We start from the raw sequence: 20915 nt of genomic DNA, 5'->3' as shown, positions 1-20915 counted from the left end.
CGCACCAGAGAGGTCCTCAATATTTTGTCACGAACAATTTCACGAGTCAGTTTCCAGAAGGCAGGACTAAGAGAAGTCAGTTCCTCTAGTGGAACTGACAGCGGGGAACTCCAGCCTGTAATTACAAACGTGTTTGGTGATGAAAGGGATGCTGCTAGCCATGCGAGCGGAGCAGGCCGCTGCCAGAGCCTGGGGAGAGCCCACAGACCTGCTTTCCTTGCAGAGCCATTTTAAAAACTGCTGCCTCAGACATCCCTGTGCGCCATGACTAATAAAACCGTAACTTTGCCAGACACCAGCACATATCAAAACCATGGGTCAAGTGTGAAACATCAGGAGAAAGAAAAACCTGGCTGTATCTGAAAGCAGCAGCCTCCACTTTTCTTCTTTTCCTCAACAAGTTTCAACAAGGGAATGACATCAGGGAGGAGTTCAACAGTGGTGTCACGTTTTGACGGCAGGGGAAGGCCTGATTTTCATCTGGAGAACCAACTGTGCTTTTTCTTCTGAACCATGTCTTCTGGAAAGATTTAAAAATCCAGACTCCAGGGTATAAAGGAGGCACCTCAACACTGCTCACACAGCTCTACTGCCTAGAAGGAAACTTCCTAAACCTAAGAAAGGAAATTTACACATGCATCTCCACATATAACCACCCCCCAGACAGGAGCCCCTAGAACAGCTGAGGCTCAGCTAAGTTCACCATTTCACCTCTAGCATGCAGAAAGACAGCATGGCAAGATGAGGTTTTGCCCAAAGAGAAAACAGAAGACTTTAGAACTGCAGTTGAATTTTATCTTACTTAGCTACCTTATCTAACTTACTAGAAAGATGGAAAACAAGTGACAGGTACTGGCAGAAGACATCTGGTCAAGGGACTGGTAGGTGCTCCAGAACCTGGACAGAAGACACACACATACTGAAGGTAAGAGCTTTCTGCCAGTTCAAGCTTTGCCTTGTGACGGACAAGAGGTATGGTACGGAAGTATCAAAGAACGAAGAACAGTGCGCAAAAATACTCGTAACACGAATAGGAGGAGGAGGCTGGAAGCATCAGTATTGCTGAGTTGAAGAGGCAGAAGATACCAGGCAAGGAGGCCTACAGAGATTTATGAACAATACTTTGACCTGGTGGTTGGAAAGAGGGAACAAGACAAAACTCAGCTGGAGAATTCGAGACACAGATCTCGGCCAGCCGAGCTCTGAGGCCTGTGCTACGGAGCTGCACCCGTGTGGAGCTCAGTCAGCAAGGAACTCCGAGCAGCGCTCAGCATCGCATTCCCAAATGCCAGTAATGCACAAAACATACGATTTTTCCAGAAAAGCACAGTCTGCAAGGAGTCTTCACACAGCAACCAGAAGCCTGGGGGGCCTGAATAGCTGTGCTAGCAAACGAGTAAGCAGAGTTACTTGCAAAATAACGAAGGCCTGACGCCTTTAGTGTAACCCACACTGTACGCTACTCAGGTTTGTAAGCTCGGAAAATAAAATCGTATTTCTGCATTTCCGTAAGACCGATGTATTAAATCACAGCATCACGCAAGACACCGCACAGCTGATGATCGCGGCCGGGAAAAGCAGCACACAGGGATGGGAGCGGGGAATCACAGCCACGGGGCGCCTTGGGGCAGCTCAGGGCAGCCCACCGAGCTCCGAGGACGGGTCGGGACCGGGCAGGGCAGCGCTGGGCTCGCCGCACGCTGCGACCACCGGGAAGCAGAGCCCTCCCCGTGCCGCCCCTAGCTCGGGTCACCTTAACGGGGTCCCTCCAGCCCGAGGAGGGCCAGGCGACACCTCCCGAGCCCACGGCCAGCACCGGCACACGGCACACCGCAAACCCCTCGCCACGGGAGGCAGCGCCGCAGCCCCAGCAGCTCGCCCACCGCCGCGACACGCCTGAGCCGAGCCGGGCCGGGCCGGGCCGGGCAGCACCGAGCCGAGCCGGGCCGGGGCCGCTCCTGCGGACGTGGAGCGGGGCGGGGCGGCGCTGGCTCCCCGCACCCCGCCGGCACGGCCGCTGCGGCTCCCTCCGGCCCGGTTCAGCCCCAGCTCAGCCCGGCTCGGCACGGTTCAGCCCGGCTCAACCCCCCGCCCCCCCCCCCGCCGTACCCTTGGCCTCGCAGTCCGCGCAGTACTTGTTGTCCTCCTCCCGCAGCAGCTTGGCCAGGATGGCCTGGTGCTGCTCGTTCTGCTTCTGCGCCTTCTCCCGGCAGGAGCGGGTGGCCATGGCGGCGGCAGCGGGGCCGGGCCGGGCTGGGCCGGGGGACGGGAGGGGGGGGGAGGCGCCGCCGCTGCCCTGCCGCGGCCCCCGGCAGCCGCCAGCGCCGACTTCCGCGACCGGCGCTACTTCGCGGCGAGCGGAGGGATCCGTGAACGGTGCCCCTCCACCGCTCCGCGACGACAAATAGTCCGCCGGGTCCTGCCGCCGCCCCGCGGGAGCCCCGTGGGGTTTCGGGTCCCTCGCGACCCGCCCCGTGGAAAGGGCGGGATGGGTACGGGGACCGGGCGAGGAGGAGGAAGAGGAGGAAGAGGAGGAAGAGTAGAGTGGGGAGGAGGAGGAGGAGGAGGAGAAGGAAGGCTCCGTCCCTTGCCGCCCCTCCGTACCGCGTGGCGGTGCCGCCTGCCCGCCGCCATTTTGTGTCGCGTCCCCTCGCCTCGATCTGTGCCGGCCGGCCGTCAGTATCGGCCCTTTTGTCAGCCTCTTCCAAGCTTTCTGTTTTTTTCCTTTTTTTTTTTTGTTGTTATTTTTTTCCCCTAATCCAACTCTTCTGGAAAGAGCTAGAGCCTATATATATAGCCTATAAAACACTTCAGTGAGGCAGATGGGAATTCAGGTCTCTTCTCCCTCAGCGGTTAAACTCCTGTCTTTCTTCTGCTCAACTCCGATGGTTAATTAATTATCCCCTAAACTTGGAAGACTTATAACAGAAAGAACTGAGAAAGTGCTTATCACAATATTGAGCAGTTAGGTTGGTATCTAACATGGAAGACTGCGTTTAGATCTCCCTCAAATAAATAAAGACACGCAGAGCGCCCCGGTATTGGGTACGAGGCTGCATACCTGGTACCGATGCATGAGGCCAAGAGATGCATTAGCATCCTGCAGCTGCCTTGCTGCAGTGCCTGAATCCAAAGATGTACTGCACCAGAAAGATCGTAAAACTAACAGCAATGTAGCTTGGTGTTAGTTGTGCTTTGCTAGGGACGTGGTTATTGGGGTGCAATAGTCCTAGCTATTTAAACAAGACATTAAACAGTTCCAGCTGAGTATTTTACCTACGAGCATAAAATTGTTCTTTTCTAGCCCAAAGTATCTTTAATTACTGTGTCTTTTGTAGAGAAAAACAGCTCCAGCTAGAAGGGCAGAGGACATACCTCTGCCCCTCGCCTTCATCCCAGGGCTCTGGGGAACAGAACGCTTTTCAGAAGGGCAAGGACTGTGGGCACAAATGCCCTCAGAGAGGAAAGGAAACGAGCTTGCATTTCATATTCTTGGTAAGTTCTTCATGTGTTCTTATATCAAAGGACTGTGGCAGCAGCACTGCCATTTTAGAAGAAAATAGTACTTGCTTTTACGTCTTGTGACAAACTCGACCTGTACATTACATATGCTGTGAAAACATCTGCTGCGCTGCCAGAAGGTGTCAAGTTAAGCAATCGGCTTAACTTAATGTGCATCAGCTTCTCTGATCCTAAAATGAATACAGGGATACTTACCATGAAAAGTGGCTATTGATCCAGTTTCTGTGTTTGAAAAAATTACAGAAGTGAAGAGTAAGTGTATTTGTTTAGTCTGTGCTTTGGCCTTAGTGCCTTAAACCCAGATGTCCCAATTGTTTATTTCCTGGGACTAGCTCCAACTTTGCATGCATGCTTGAGTGGCTTGGTATGGGATATCCTCCTCTAACTGTCAAGCATTAAGATGTCCTTCTTGTGTTCAGCTCACAAAATTATCCTTTCCTTCAATATACTTACCATGCTTTGTATAAAGTAGTGGAAATATAAAATTTCCTGCTTCCCTAGGAGACTGAGATGAGTAAGTTATTAATATTTTAATAGGTAGCGCTTTGAAAACAGCATGCTGTAAATGCATTATTAGGTATTTCCCTAAGAGCTTAAATGAATGTAAAGAAGATGAAAGGATATCCCCTCTGTGCCTTTGCTGCTTTTCCTAGACCCTAAAGAAAAGCAAAGTATTGTATATATGAAGTTACCACCAGAAGCATTTTTCAGAAGGAAAATAAAAGGGAAAATGTCTTTCAGGATATGGTATGGATTTTAGAAAAAGCTAAGGTCTGCAGTGAAATGTAGTGCATAGAGGCCAGAGATGTCACCACCTAGGGCTCCTTCAGAAGGAGAAGATAGGCAGCTGTCTCGCTGAGCCTGTCAGCTTGGTGCCCTTTGCTTCACTTTTCGTAAAGCCCTGCAGAGCACAGCCTATACAATCCAGTTTTTGAATTGTTAAAGGACATACTCAGGTGTTTGAAGACCTGTATCTTCCATAGCGAGTGGGTTTCACGTGGCTAAGTGAATTTTCCATGAAGTAACTCAAATACTGGAGTTCTGCCATCCCTGGTGCTAGAGATTTCGTTGTGTTCAGTAAAAAAGCACAGATCGACCTTGCATGAAAAAAGCTTCTCCCTAGCTGTTCCTACTTGTCATCCTGTAGGCAACACCGCTGTTCTGCAGGGATACTTATGGGCAACTTCTGAAGCTCATGTTGTTTTATAATCTGATAGCTGATGTTCACTGAATATATAATCTTCCTGGCTGAAATTCACCAAGTCTAGATACCTACTTTATTCAGAAATCTCCACATAAACCAACTTTAAATAGTATTTGCTAATCAGGATGGTATTAGCATAAATTTGACTTAATGGCGGAGAATGTATCAGGTGCAAAGTTATTAGCTGAAATGAAACCAGGTGTTAAAATAGCTGTGGTTTCCTAATGTCTCATCTGCAAATATCAAAGTCCAGAAATAAACAGGGTTCCAATTACAGAGTTTTTGAATTTGAGAATTTCTGATTCATAAGAAACCTCACTGCTTCAGACATTTTCATGCTCTTCTGGCAGAAAAGAAAAGAAAAAGGAAAAAGGAAAGGAAAGGAGAGATCTGTGTCTTTCTGGGAAATGGACATTTCAGTAATGTTCCTGAAACTCAGCGCTCTGAAGATGGCTCCTCAGGCTGCAGGGTCTGGGATGCCCACGGACTCAGATAACATGGTAGCTGCAGCCCGTGGCTGTCAGAGAAAGGCAGTACCCAAAATATGAACCACTATGTTCTAAAAGCACATAGACTTCACTATAGCATAGACTCCACTAAGGCACTTCAGATGGAATTTCTTTCACAAATTTGAGGTGCTTAAGGAAATCTTTATTTAGCAGTGAGCTAGCCACCCTTTATAGTCAGTGGAGAGAAACGGACGTTCCAGAAGGTGATTTGTCTTCTTCTGAGACAGGCGTCTAACTGCGGTGAGGTGAATTACCATCTGGAAGAGCCTGCGTTAGGAGGAGGCGAACCACTTGCTGGATCATTTGCATCTCCCCATTGGCTGTAAAGGGTAGGGAGGGCGACTGTCTTGTACCTGAGTGTACAGAAGTTGGTCATTTAAGAGACGAATTATCAGTGTTGTTTTTAATCAACAATTTTCCAGCAATGTACTTCGTTTAGGAAAATTCCTGCCCAGCTCTACTTCTGGTATCTTCAGACAAAAAAGAAAGGAAGCAATAGTAACTTCATGGAAAATGAAGTAACAGCTGTACAAAGACATCTAAACCTATACCAGGGGATTTTGTTACTTTCCTTCTTTGCTTATAAACAAAAACATAATTCTGTAAACAAATTCAACAAAGTGTTAAAAAGCAGTATTTAATAATAATAATAATAATATAAACCCAGCCTTTGAAAATCAGAAAGTTTAGTTTTCAAAGCTCAATTTTAATTCTGCTTCGATAAACCTTTTCAATGCTAACATTAAAATGTTAACACAAACTATACATATATTTAACATACTACTTGCATTAATTTATGCTTCACAAAATTTTAACCGTACATAAGGTATTGATATGGAAAGAAATTCCTTATGCAATGATGCAATGCAAAATTTATTAGGACAAGACTGTCTGAACTACAGCTGAATACAGTACGAATATAGTAGTAGAACAACAAGTTCATCTCACTTCTTCCCCAAAAAGGGTATTAAATGTTTGGCAGCCCTGCATGATCACTGCAATTGGAAGTCTGATCTATAACCATTAAACACCTGCCCCAGGAGCCGCATGAGTTACTTGTTGGCCCCATAGTTTCAGCACTTAATGCCTGCCCCATGAAGCAAGCAGTAATAGTGTCATGCCTGAGGTGGTTAAAAGGTATAAAATAAGCAAGATTTATAGGGGAGGCAGTATTTTCAGTGACTTTGTGTTTCTGTACAGCAGCTTGACTGGAGAGATGAGATATTAGAGGTAATAAATTTTCCTTCCAGTTTCTTGGTTCTTCATTTACGTCTATGCACAGAGAACAAGCACCTGATACTGAATGCAATTACGGACATTATGGTATCACACATAATGCCGTCTGGTTTCTGTAGGTGCCGAGCGTTTGAAATACACTGAAATCTAAAGATTTCCAAAAATTAAGACGGAAATTGTTAAAACTAGAAAGGGATCTCCATCTCTTACTAAGTGGCATCGTTTAGTGACATGCCAGCACATGGTGACACATCACAATCTTGTGTTCTTGAGAGTTATTAGTAAATCTGCATTGTAATTGTAAATACAAATGAGTACCTGGCAGGAAACTATGAATTAAGTAGACGGATGCAAATGACTAAATACATTTTAATGAGCTTTGCTGTCAGTCATAAATTGTGTAAGCTCAGAAAAAAAAAATCATTACTGTACAGCTAATAAGCATGTATGCAATTATAACTTAAACTACTGCATATATTTGGCCACTGTATTCTTGTGTGGAATGTCGTGCAGAATAGTGTGGGTGTTCAATATAACGAAATGGAAGCTCCACACGGTTCCAAAGCAAGAAGAGATCTTAAAAACGAAATGCTTTGCGCTTCCCAAGCTCCCTGTGTATTTTCAGCTGTTGAAAGCTATGTGTATGTTTCAGCCTGAGCCTTTTCATTTCCATTCTAAGATAGGGATTTTTGAAGAGAAGCTCAAAAAGAGAGACTATTAGATGAAACTTTGTGAGTCATGCATTTGGCTCACTCGGGCTTTTAGGATAAGAATACCAGTCTTAGGTATCAGCAGCCCTTGATAGCTAGCCAAGAAGAAGAGCAACAATCAGATGTAAAATTGGTTGCAAAATCATACATTTGAAAGATGAGGGAGAAATATGAAAAGAAAACATAGTGAGACAGCTGAGCTCCATTGTAATTACTCCTTCATGTGCAATAGGTAGTCTTAGAGCTTAAAAACATTTTGTTGACTCAGTAAACTACAGGATTGACCCTAAAGCTGGGAAAGCTTTTCATTTTGGCTTCACGTGGAACAAATCTCAGTGTTAGTTCCTTAACAGTAGAAGCTGTGATTCATGTAGCATGCTTTTTCAGCCCTCTGAAATCACGAACTTGTGGAGAGCACAGGTTGAAAACCAGCTGATGAACCACGAGCTTCAGACTGTTGCTACCAAAAGAATCTCTCTATACACAGATCTGCCTCTGTAGCAGTATGTTTTTCCTACTATTTTCTGTAGCACTCTTTAAATATTAGTGTAAATAAACCAGTGTTAATCTTTTCAACAAGGAACAATTAATAATTGCGTGCTAGATCTTACCTGCTTGAACATTTGCAGTACTCCTGCCAATGCTACCTGTTTTGTCTTAGTATTAGAGTATAATCATCCTCGAAGTGAAAATGTTAAGGAGATACATTTGAAGTACTTTCACTTTGCTTTCTCCTTCAAGATAATTTCTTACTGGGGGAGGCTGAAGTGGTTGGGTCATAGCCTTGGCTATGCAAATCATACTGGTTTCTGAATTTCTCTGAAGTCCAGAGATGCTGGAGAAGTATCATTTCTACTTCAAAAGCTGGTTATTTTTAGTGAGCAGTGAGTCTTTTATCAATAAAAGAATGTCCTTAACACTCGCAAGCTGAGCTCCTATCTGCAGGAGAACGTGTTTTTTTCACTCAGTGGATTCTCAAGAAATGAAAAAGCCTCTTCCTTCAGCCCTCTGTGACTGATCGCTTGAGAAACGCGCTTGGATGTGTTCACCATGTTGTGTCTATATCTGGCAGCTGGGTGACTGCCTCTCGAAGCACGAATAAGTCTGTGATGGTTCCTGGGTTGTTTCCCTTGTTTTGTGTACAATGTAAAGCCGAGCTACACTGCACAGAAAGCGTAACGTCGGGAGAATGTGAGCTCTCATTCCAAGAATTTGCAGCTCTGGAAGGTCTGTGTGTCCCTCGGGGATGTGGAAGAGAACAGGATTTCTCTGGAGAGGCATCTGACTGGGATTCCCTCAGCTCACTTTGCTTGCCTCAGTTTTTCTACTGCTCCACTTTAAGGCAGTGCTGGAATTCTCTCCAGATCATATTTTCACAGAGAAGGGAAGTTTTTGTGGAAAACCCCTCCTAGCTGCTTTTCAACAAGAGTTTTTCTCCCCGTACAGAATATGTGTTGGTCTTTTTCCCTCACAGTTTTTTCCTTTCCATGTTTTGATGCATGGCACTGGTTACAGCATGCCTGGCGTGTTCATCTTTACTGACACGGGTCCAGATAGATGTCATATAATAAAAAAGAAAAATTAATGTTGAGATGTCTGTACTTTTGTTACTACAGCATCTTTGATGTCAAAGTCCTGCTCAAAGTGTTAGTACAGTAAAGCAACAAGGATTGGCTAAAACCAATATTGCTTTGATTTTTTAAAAATAGACTTCTATCTCTAGAAAATACATTGAATTTTCTCTTTTACGGCTTAATGATTTGCTGTTATGACAGACTTAATCAATCCGATGGGTCCATGTTCAATGTTCTGGCAAGTATAATCAGCCCTGGAGTGTTTTCTTACTCCCCAAAGGCACATTGTTTCTGTGTTTATTTCATTCTGACATTTTATCTGGAAAGCATATTTCTTTTTCTTGAAGAAAAGTGTACGGTTCTGAGACATACATTGAAATCCGTGCATTGACTTCACTGAATATGAAATGATCTTTTAACTTAGGAATTGAGCAGAAAAGGTTATAGAACAAAAGGTCCAGCTAGCTAATGGGTGCAGAAATTACAGGGAAGAAAAAAAAAAAAAGATCATATAAAAATCACGGGACAGATTTAAGACAGTTTGTACTAATAAGAAAGACCGTTAAAGGTTCCCAGACAAGACCTGTGTGATTTCTAAAAATGTTCTACACAATGTCCATTTGTTTGACTGCAAGATTAAGATGTGCTTTCCGTAACTCGTCTCTTGCTTCTGAATCTTCATTTTGTGTTCTTTAATGTCACTGTCTGCCAGATGATTCTAGAGCCTTTGAAGTGCAGAACGACGGTCTATTTTCAGGCTCTACTCCCATGCAGAGTTCCAGAATGCACTGCAGGTCTTCGGGGGAGCTCTCCTGCAAAGAAGGAAGCGTGTTACTGAATGTGATGAAATAGTGAATAAAAAAGAAAGCTGAGATTCTAGACTTTCAAAAGTTGATGTAAGTATGTATTCTATGTGATGTTAAGTCTGCTAAGGGGGATCATTGTTTAACAAACACTGAGTTTTTAAAAAAAATGTCAGTACCTGGTACTGTGAAGGCAGAAATAAGCGCATTGAGCAGTAGAACTGACTGCTCCTGTTCCTTGAAAGTGCAGTTCAGGGCCTGTTGTTCAGAGTGGTATGGACCTTTCCTATTGTGGGAAAGGCAGGAAAAACTGTAAGTGATGTTCTAACAACTGTTGCTTCATGCTAATGGCTTTATGACATTGGTAGACCCTGCTTGCGTTCATGCATGCTGTGCGGAAGGGGCTTTTCTTAACTGGATGAGTTGCAGGAACAACTTGGAACATGCATGTTGTTGAAATAAGGTGTCCAACATAACACTTGAATACTTCATGTGTCAGCATAATTTGGACTGAGAGCTCTATTGAAATGTTGTTTTGCTTATGCAGCGCATTTAATAATAGTCTAGTGCTAGGCAGGACATAATAATTTGTTCTTTAAAGGATGGTTTGTAATGAGCAATGTTGTCCTTACAGCTCTGATGATGTGAAATCATCTCTGAATCTTCAGTTTAAATGACACACCCAAGGTCAGCCGTCATCTCTGCGTTCTCAGCACCACGCAGTCTCTTGGGAATTGTCTTTAATATACAAGCTTGGAGCATTCATGTCCATGACAGCTGTTTAATGTCAGAAGACTTTTTGTTCTGAAGTAGACAGGATAAGCCCTAGCCATAGGCTTTTAATAGTTTTGACATTTTGAAATGTGAATTAACAATAGTTCACTTAAAATCCATGAGCATTTTATGTTAATTAAGTAAAAATGTATAGTTCCAACAAATCTTCGTTCTTACCTAACTCCAGCGGGTCTTAAATTCAGATAATCATTCAAGTATGTAAATAGGGATGTGGCTTATTTGCATCCCTTTGACACGCTACTCAGTAGAAATCCAAAGTGGAGTGCAGAGATGTGCTTCTGAACCCCTTCAGCCCAGTCAATGGAGAACGATGGTGATGGTATGGCTTTTAACCAATGGAAAAATGCAAAATAAAACTGGACTGCATTGTACTGATGGAAGTGTGCTGTTGGACATGGAAGAGGGTGTTTTTTAGTTTGATCAGACGCAGATGTTAATATTTAGTTTCATTTCTAGTTTGGGATTGTTTTCCATGAAATCTCTCAAGATCAGCAGTGGGTTTTTCTGTCTCCCTGATGGTTCTGAAGCCACCCGTAAGTGAAAACATTGCAAACAATCCACAGCTTCCTCTGGTTTCAGATGAATCTCATTGGCTGTGCCTCACATAACCAAGGAGCAAATTTCCCTGGGTGTCACAGCAATATTGAAATTTACCCATGTCTGTGTTATACAAGTTCCTTATATTCTTTGCTATTTTCTCACTTTGCATTTCAATAAAGACTAGGTTTCATGTCCTTTGAGCTGCCGCTTTCAGAGATATAACACATTAACGAAGCTCTGTAAGTGGCTCTCTGATTTCAGGGTGGTTTACGTGACGTTGATGGTGTAATTTAAAACTACAATAACTGAGCCTTTTTATCTTTTTTTTTTTTTTTCGTATCACACGCTTCTATTACCTATTTGTATCATATAAAAGGAAAGAAAAACAAATTTCCTGTTGCTTATTTTTTTTGGACTGAAGGCATAACTTACTGGTACCAATTGCATCAACCTCACTTCTGCCCCACACAACATAGTAAACAGGCAGATTCCTCAGCACACGTAATGTAGGTTTTCTTGTACTTTTCTTTGATGTGTCTAGCAGATGTAGTCAGAGATTGCATTTTTGCCTGGATGAAATGGGTCTGTTCCAATACAGGCAGACCCAGGTCTGTTTTTGGCCAAGTTACTCCACCTCCAATGGCTTAGTTTTCCCTTTTGTAAGATGAGGATAATGTACTGGCCTCCTTTAAAAAGTTAATTCTGATTTATAGAAGCAAAGTGCTAAAGAACATATTACGTCTCGCATCCCTGGAGCTCGGATTAAGGTGAAAGCCTTTGCTTTGTGCTCATGTGTTCTTCCTGAAATACCTACCTGCTTTGTATGTATTTTTAGAAGATGGCATGGATTTTGAGGTTTAAAGAAGCACTTGCTTTCTGCACTTGAGAGCAGCTGTCTTACTTCGTTGACCCTTTAAGGCACCAAGCAGTCCCAAACACAGAATTGTATGACTCCTCCTGGAATCACAGCTCCCAAATACACCTATCAGAGCAGCAGCACTGTAAAATAAGTTTTTTTGATTTCTGATCCCACTTCTGGCTGAGACTGAAAATACCTCATGTGCACAAGTCCTTAACCCTCCAAGGTAAGTATCTGGGAGGAGGCTGCAGGACCCTGTAGTAAAAAGCTGGTTTGTAGCCAGCAGTATTTGATGAAGTTTTGGAAGTTCTAGCCGCTCAGAAATCCAGAGCGAAGACTGCAGAGCCAGCGGAGGATGTGCAGAAAGGAAAATGTTTAAAAATAGATCAGATGAAATCTACACAGTTGGTAGAATTTGAAGCCTTATTATTAGTGAATGATTGCTGTGAGGAGTCTAACACTTTTCCTGTAAATTTTCAAAGATAAACAGCTTTCATAGATACAATTTGTTTGAATGAAAATGTTTTTAGAATAAACACTAAGAAGAAATATTGGCTGTTATTATAGACTTGAAGGACTTGGTAGTAAATGGAAATTAAGAAGCAACTGAGTTTTTCCTCCTTCAAGTAACCTGAATTTAATGTTAATGAAGCCTTGACACAAAAATAAATCTACAGGAAGGGTAAAAACTGAGAAAAAAAATGAGTGTTAAAAGAAAAGAATTACTCAAAAGTGGCTAAAAGAGCCTAAGGTGTTGCATAAGCGTTGATGAGATTGCTCCTTTTGAGAATAAGTTTTATTCAAGTCACATGCAGAGATACTTGTTTTGAGAACGTAAGAACTGACAAAGGACCCACACACTATCGACAACTCGACTGTGACATACATGCTATAGAGTGGTTTTATCTGTTGCTTCCAAGAGGTCACTTTCTTGAGGACACCATGTGTCTGTTTCTACCTCAGTGTAACTGATGCGGAGATGCAGTTACTGGTCTTCTCCCAAGTTTCTCTCCCCGTGTGGCCTTTGGTGTCACCCAGTCACATAGCTTTTTTCAGACACGTGCCCTGGTGCTTCATGTAGTAGCCTACACATGTTGGCTGTTGGGAAGTCTCTGAAACAGACCTTCCCAGGCTCCTTCACAAACAGGTTGACCCTCACCTGGCTGAACAGTGCCATCTCAGGTTTTGTTCACGTGTCTCCGGTTGTGGAAACTGTTGTTGACTTTATCTGTCACCGCACCAAGATGTTTGCTTTCATCATTGATTCTCTTCATGTATTTCAGCTTGCATTGTCTTGAACATGCAACTAAAAGAACCCTTTCTTCACACTGTAAGGGTTTAGAACAATAATTTCTCCAAAGTTCTGCTCCTTGAGGAAGAGGACAGACCCATTAATGTTAACGTAACGATGGACATGTGGCAAAAAGAGAATGGGACTTCAGCACTTCAGTTTTTGCTCTGATGCTTTCTCAGTCTGCTTCAGAGTGTCCACATTTCTTTGCCTTTAAAAATCTCTCATATTGGTGTCTGAGAGTATTAATACCAGTACAGTTCTTTGGAGATGTAAAATACATTAATATATTATATTTGAATTGCGACCCTTACACATCAACAGACATTAAACGAGAAAGCATCTGTAGGGAGAAGTGGTGTGTATACAGATACCTTTCCAAAGAAGTTCTTTCATTTACACATTCTTCATTCTTCTTGCACTCTTCCTTGCTCCTCTTGTTCTTAAACACCCTTCAGCCACAACTGGCATGTAGTTTAGTTTGTATGACGGAGTGCTCTGAGTACTGTTGTGCATAAACTGAGAAAACTCTGATTACCAGCTATTAGGCTCATGTGTTTTCCAAATTCTTCCCATTGTTTAGTGATGATGCAAATGGGAGCATTTTGTGCCAGTTCTGTGACCGCTGCAGGACAACAATACAGCCCACAAATAGGACAGCAAACAACATGAGGTACAGGAGCTGCACGAGCCTCAGCTGGGTAAGAGAAGTGAGATGTGGGTAAGAGGAGTAAGAAGTATGACTTATATTTGGCCAAGAATTGTTTTTTAATGTCTGGGGATACAGTGAACTACACATACCTGGGGAGAAATCAAGAACAACCTCTGGTTTTGGTGCATGTGATTGGAGGGCAGGATATTGGTCATGAAAATTAGATGCTGTTTTTATTAGAATTTCACGTGGAAAGAAAAGTTAGAAAAACAGCATGAATAGGACTGAGCCCCATATGAACATGCAAAAGTAAGTGTTCACCTATAAGTGTAAATTTTGAAAGCAAAACTAAGCAAAAGATTTACCCAGATATACCTGATATAACCAGATGTTTCTCCACTGAGAAATATTAACTGCATCTGACAGCATTTCAAATTATGCTCTCAAAGAATAATGACATTACTGTTACAAATGGAAAACTCCAACATGCCTTCTTTCAGCTTCAGTTGAATATTTGCAAAGAGGAAAAAATATCTTTATTCACATTGAATTCAGTCTCACATCTGTTAAAGTCAGTAGAAACATTACAGTTGATCAGGTCTATAGTATCTTAAATGTATTCTCTAATTCTTTAATGATGTTTATCTTTTTATTGACTTTTTTACTTAGGAAACAATCAAGGCATCTCAACTAATCAGAGCATTAAAAGATAAACTGTAAGAAACAATTCAAGGAAGCTCAGCAAATGGTTCCTTAAATCTTTTCCAAAGCTGATTTATACCTTTGTATATTAGTTCTGTCTCTTGTCAATTTATTTTGTGTACAAGGTGTAGGCCTGTTTGAGGAACATGGGGCCTTGAAGAGAACCATGCTGAAAAGTTGAATGTGCTTAAAAGCTAAACTCTTAAGACCATGGTAAGCTCTCTGGAAGAGGGAATCAGGAAAATGTCCCACTATCATCCCACAATGCCTGTAAGGAGGGGGCTTCTGCCAAAGCGCCTGGCAATACTTTTATCAATCAGATGAAGGTTGCTGGCCTAGCTGGATTTGGGGTATACTTCCAGCAGGTGTTATCATGGTGTCTTACGATTTGGCGTCTCCCATCAGGATTCCTCTTTCATGACTGCAAAAAAACGTGCATCTGGTAAACAGCTTCTCAGGAGTGGAGATAAGACATCAGCATTTGCTTTCTACTTCAGCAACTTTTTCAGTTTTCAAAATGATCTAAAATATGTATAAACTAGCCAAGCTCCAAAAGAAAAACTATTAGCTGTAGTTTTACTACATAAAATATTTCCTTATAATTTCTAGCTATCGAGTTTTGATGCATTGTGAAATGGTTTCATGAAGTGACAACCTCCCACACAGGGATGAAAGCTGCAAACACTTCTGCATTAGGCTATGGCAATGTATGTAGATATTCATATTCTAGAAATGGTTACGGTTTTCAATTTCAGCTGTGTGTAGGAGGCTGTTAGTGAAATAATTTCCTTCCATGGAGAGGAACAACACACACATTTTGTCTTGCCACAGGAAAACAGGATGCCTGTACTCAGTGGAAAATGCTCGGAGTCCAAATTGCTGCCTACAGGGTGGCTGAGAGCACTCGGGTAGCTGACAGGACAACCTACAGACCCCGGCTGCCCCTGCAGAGGACAGCATTGGGACGCTGCTCGGTGAGGCTGTAGGTTATCTACATGGGACAGCGGGGAAGCACGGTGACTCACCTGTTCTGCAGATGATACGCTTGGGTTTGCCTAGCCCGCAGCCAAGGAATGGGGGTAGAGAGCTAACAGTGCTGGGAGAGAGGCGACAGGAAGAGATGATGAGTTTGGGATTGGATGCAGCATAGGAGTTGTGCGAGAGAGGAAGCTGTGACATTTGGTGATGTACTAGGTCATACTGTACTTTTCTTACTGCTCATAGGAAATTAAGTTGTATTAAGAGTGGCTTCCCACAGAACTTGTTCTTTTTTGTGCCAGCCCTGCTTCGCTGCAGTGCGTTCTACTGCTCATGGGGTGAGTAACAATAACCCCTGCATACCCAGCAACGTTAAATTACCGAGGCTTCAGTGGCCAGTCTCCAGTACACAGAGTCCTTCTCAGGACTCACACAGTATCACACAGTATCACAGATTTCTAGGTTGGAAGAGACCTCAAGATCATCGAGTCCAACCTCCGACCTAACACTAAGTACTCCACTAAACCATATCGCTAAGCTCTACATCTAAACGTCTTTTAAAGACCTCCAGGGATGGTGACTCCACCACCTCCCTGGGCAGCCCGTTCCAATGCTTAATAACCCTTTCGGTAAAGAAGTACTTCCTAACATCCAACCTAAAACTCCCCTGTCGCAACTTTCGCCCATTCTCCCTCGTCCTGTCACCAGGCACGTAGGAGAACAGACCAACCCCCACCTCTCTACAGCCTCCTTTAAGGTAACTGTAGAGAGCGATAAGGTCGCCCCTGAGCCTCCTCTTCTCCAGGCTGAACAAGCCCAGCTCCCTCAGCCGCTCCTCGTAAGACTTGTTCTCCAGACCCCTCACCAGCTTGGTCGCCCTTCTCACGGTAAATCTCCTGGTAAGTCTGGGCCTCCTGTCCTTGAGGCTAGCAAAGCAGTGTATTCGTGCTGGAACTGGCTCTGAGAAGGCAATTTGGAGATAGCCTAAATTTAAAAAAAAAAAAAAAAAAATCATCAACACAGGCTTAGAAGAAGTTTGTTGTGCATCCAGGAACAGTGTGAAATCCAGACCACTTCTGAAATTCTCTGAATAGATCTGGCTGTTGGCGTACAGAAGAGCACTTGGAAAGGGTTCTGTGGACTACAAAGCTGCTATTCCCAAATTACGTTCCATGAGAATTTCCTACAGAGCAGGCTGTACCTTATCATTTCTCTCCCAGCAATCTGCAAATGATGAAAATCTGCGCATTAGTTTTCTTCCAAACACCAGAAGCAAATGTTCATTCCTCTGCTCATGGATAAAAAACTAACTTTGTGTTTTCCAATGCCAGTGTGGTCTAAAATAAAGCAAGCACCATCAGCAGTGCTGCTCTGCTATCAGTTTCAACACACTCTGAAATGACACAAACCTTATTCGTTCCCATAAACTGAGAGAAAAATGCACATACACTGTTGTGACAGCGAAAACCCTGGGACTGCGTCAAAGCAGAGACAGAAGAGATAAGAATTGCAATTTTTATTATGGTATAAAACAAGTAAGTTTTCCATTTTCTCCTGAAGACCAGGCACGAAGGGTGCGCAGGACTATCAGTAGTTCAGGTCCCTGCCAGCCCAGGAGCACAGGGCTCGCTGCCGCACGGAAAAGGCCCAGAGGGGAGGTCAGCTGGACTTGGTGACCTTGCCACTCGGGAATGGAGGCAGGGCTCCGGAGACAGAACCGTGTTTGCTGGGCTTCTGGTTCCACTGCCCGTCGCAGATCAGCCCAGGATCGGAAAACCACCTCCTGCCTCCCCTCCTGCTGAGGGCGCAGCGACCGCTCCGCGTGCCCCAGGGTGGGCACAGAGGTGTCCCCCCGGGCTCGTTGTGAACCCCAGTGGACGCCCGCTTCGCGACTCACCCCTGCCATCTGCTCGGCTGCCCGGCTGCCCCATCACAACGAAGCTGCTCGTGGTGGTAGCTATCAATTTTTTTTTTCTCTGCCACCCCGAAGTATATGAGGACACGGGCCAGAAAAGAGACAATACGAGGCATTTCAATGCACAGGTACGTCAGTATTGTCACTGCTTAGTAACAAACACTCACACAAAGGGTTATCTCAGGTATGGGGACACAGCTTGCTACCTTAATGCTCCAATCACCTCATTCTCCCCCCTTATTTATCAAAAATACGGGGAAGTAACTGAGCTTCCCTTGCATCCTTGTACTGCTGTGCTTTCTGGCTTCCCGTGAAGCACACACAATCGCTGCTCAAATCCAGCTTAGCGTTACCCCGCGCTCTCTCCTCACATAGTCTGCGGAGCACAGCAGGCCTCTGTGACACGCCTGGTATTATCCACACTTGGCTGCAGATAGGAAATAGTTTTATAGGAAGGACCATCTGGTCTCCAGCTGTCCAAATGCGCGTTTGCCTGCCCTCCTGCACCTGTTCAGCGTCTCATCCAGCCTCTCCCTGCCAGGTGCTCGCACACCAGAGGTCCTTCCGAGCCGAGGGATGAGAGGACATCTCCCAAAGCAGCCGTGGGTAGAGGTGTCTCTTTAGTAGGTGTACAAATCCCAGTTTATATTCAAAATAGAAACTCTGTGTAACAGGGGAGGCTAACTGCGCTCTGAAAAAAGGTCAGCAACAGTACATGTAACAGCTAAGTCATCTTCACCAGTGCCCAGTTAAGGAAGGAGGCCTTCAAATGATTTGGTGTTTAAAACACTCAGGGAGATTGGTCTTACTCACCTATGGAATCACAGTCACAGAATGGTTTGGGTTGGAAGGAACCTTAAGGACCACCCAGTTCCAACCCCCTGCCGTGGGCAGGGACACCTCCCACCAGACCAGGCTGCCCAAAGCCCCATCCAGCCTGGCCTTGAGCAGCTCCAGGGACGGGGCATCTCTTTTTTTCTTCCTTTGCATGCTTGACTTCCCACGAGAGCTACATTTTACTATAATAACGAATCTGAGTGTGAGACTCAGACACAACTCTGAGATGGTGGAGTTCTAGTCCATGGGACTTACCTTTTTTATTTGACTGCCAACAAGATCTTCAGATACAAAATACAAATTGTCAGATTTCCTTCAGAGAAAGAAGAATAAGAAATATCTGCAATTTGTGATTCATTTTTGTGAAGCATACTGCTACCACTCGAAAAGGAACTAAAGGTACCTATCAAAAATGACCTCAATGTCAAAAATTAAAAGCAGGATTAAATAGCACGTAATTACCAAGAGAAGAGCTGTAGCTGTCATTACTGGGCTGAAGAAATGGCATCACCATATACAAGAAGGATGAAGCAGTAAGCCTGCCAGACCAAGCAGTTACCTGTTATTACACTGCATTCCTATCTCAAGTGTAACACTGGAAAAATAAAATCTAACGATCATACATCGATACTGTAGAACTTGCAAGTGAAAGCCCTGGGAGAAAAAAAATATCTGAAGGCATGATGTTCCCTGAGCTAAGCAACATTTGCTCACGTATGTTCTGGGAGACGGTGAAATTTTCCCCATCCTTCAAATGAAAACTGGAAACACACAGATGTTCCAGTTTGTTCCTTACCCTGCTATAAGGAAACCACACAGATTAAGGTTTTGCTGAGCAAATATGTTCATCTTTTTCTAGTCTGCCAGCTTTATCTTCATGTTGGTTCCCCCTCTTTTAGCAGGGCATCGGAGTTTAGTTGTTAGTTTTACACACTTCTCCTAGGTTTGAGGTACGTGCTGTCATCCAGGTATGATATAGCCGTGTCACCCTCCAGGCTGTAAGGTGCTTTAGGTAGTTGTTTGGGAGGTAGATGGGCAGAGGGAATTAAAAAAAAAAAAAGAAAAAATTTTATCAGTAGGCTTTTTTCTCTCCTTTTAAGGGAAGCCATTTCCTGTTCACAAGGTGCCTACGAGGCTCTGGGTGTCCTTCCCCACCAGAACCACCTGGGAAGGGCACAGGCAGCAAAAGCGCCGCGGGTCCTGCTGTCTCCTTGCACGGTTCGCTCTGAGGCCGTGGCACTTACCGGCACCCTGGCTTCCCTACTGCCACGACCGCAAAGCCCGACACGTTCAATTCTATTTATCTAATTGTTGATAAGCTCTTGCTGTCTTAAGATGAGGGAGACCTTAAGATAGCTATTTAGGCAGCTTTTACAGTTAGTTAATGGGGAAGATACGCTTAAAACTTCCTCCCATTCACCATCTGTAGTGAGGAATTCATCTCCCCGCTCTAAGACGGGCTGCTGTTGGGAGGCATCTCCTCCCCTGCAGCTAATTACGAAGGGAGCACAGATGGCTAGGGAAGTCGCTGAGTTTTTAAGCAGCTGATGAGGTGGGAATCTCAGTGCAAACAATAGTTCATTATCTGGCCTCCAGAACTGACCTCACCACTTCATAGCTCACCTAATTTTGACAGAGACTAACATTTGAAAATTACAACTGTGTGCTTTAATGGCTGGGTATGTCAGCTTTGTTATAAATGAATTTGTTAATTAAGGACCTTAAAGAGCTGTGAACACTCTTATCCTAAAAATACACCATTAAAATATGTGATTTTTTAAGGCTTGAGACTACAGTTGACTGAGAGACTTAATGTCTGGAAAAAGCTTGTCAAAGTCTTACTGCCGTAAGCTTTAATTGGCACTTTTAATGTTCTCTGAGGGGGAAAAATATCATCTTTTCATAGAGAGAAAAATGCAGAGAGACAATGAACATTTCCAACAAAAAAATGTACGGTCAAAGGATGAAAGGCTAATGTCTGCACTGCCCCATTACTTTAGAAGTCATCAAGTAACTTTAACCTATTCTGAAAAGGTATCGAGGAGAGAAAAGTTTCCAAGGTAAGTAAGTTCCTAACAGCTCTGTCAAAGTCAGTGCAGGGGAGGAGGGAACAGAAGAAAGAAGTCCAAGTATCGCCTCCAGGGAGGAAGAGATGAGCAGAAAGATGCCCTTTCTCTTGCCTGGGCGAGATAATGTCACTCAGCAAGAGAACATGGGTAAAGAAACTGGATTTACAGGAGGCTCAAGAAGCTCATAAGAAACAAGACTTCATTAGTTCTGCTCTTCACAATACTTAATTTAAATAGAGAACTTTTCTCAGGATTTGCCAAAACCAGATTTTATATTTGTTTCTATTTGTGCTGTGCCGCCCTTTCTACAACAATCCTTAAGAAGATCACACGCGACTACGCCCTGCCACCAACTACCAAGATGTACGAGGGAGCAGAAGCGTCGCAGTATTGGAGTGCACCAACCATCAGCCAAGCAAAGGTGTTTCCATACTGCATGTTACAAAAGCATGGCAGCTATCACAGATTTTTACATTTTCTGATCACTGTCAGCACACAGAAATAAATCTCAAATCATTTCCTTAGCTTTGATCATACACACAATGCTGTTCACGATTGATGAACAATTACAAATACCAGAGAATCTCCGAATCTTCTTCTCTCACAAACTAATACACTGTTTTGTATCATTTTCCTGATACTTCAGAACAATGTGTTGTGGTCCTTTTTAAGCGACAAAACCAAAGTCAGCATCATAAAAATGCCACATTGCTACAGAC

At 43.7% G+C, this 20915-nt stretch overlaps 1 protein-coding gene and 1 long non-coding RNA gene across 5 annotated transcripts in view; one reads left to right on the top strand and one right to left on the bottom strand.

Annotated features, from left to right (window-relative positions):
• Window positions 1–2243, bottom strand: part of SMAP1 (small ArfGAP 1) — a 91388-nt gene extending 89145 nt beyond the window's left edge. For both annotated transcript variants that reach the window (XM_083832493.1, XM_083832494.1), the window contains exon 1: window positions 2110–2243. In XM_083832493.1, the coding sequence (XP_083688619.1) occupies window positions 2110–2227 (118 nt within the window). In that variant the 5' untranslated portion in view covers window positions 2228–2243. The remainder of the gene's footprint in view (window positions 1–2109) is intronic.
• A 135-nt stretch (window positions 2244–2378) lies between these two features.
• LOC310898084 lies at window positions 2379–14278 on the top strand. Of its 3 annotated transcripts, none has more exons than XR_014582942.1 (4): window positions 2379–2492; window positions 3339–3495; window positions 9468–9651; window positions 10193–11977. It is a non-coding gene; the product is annotated as an uncharacterized lncRNA (long non-coding RNA). The 3 variants fall into 3 exon arrangements; XR_014582941.1 differs by lacking the exons at window positions 2379–2492; window positions 10193–11977 and adding exons at window positions 2520–2969; window positions 13627–14278; XR_014582943.1 differs by lacking the exon at window positions 2379–2492 and adding an exon at window positions 2520–2969.
• Window positions 14279–20915: the final 6637 nt, after the last annotated feature.

Source organism: Anser anser (assembly GCF_964211835.1).
Source record: "Anser anser genome assembly, chromosome: 3".
In the NCBI taxonomy this organism is placed as follows: Eukaryota; Metazoa; Chordata; class Aves; order Anseriformes; family Anatidae; genus Anser; species Anser anser.
This window is presented reverse-complemented; position numbering and strand designations above follow the sequence as displayed.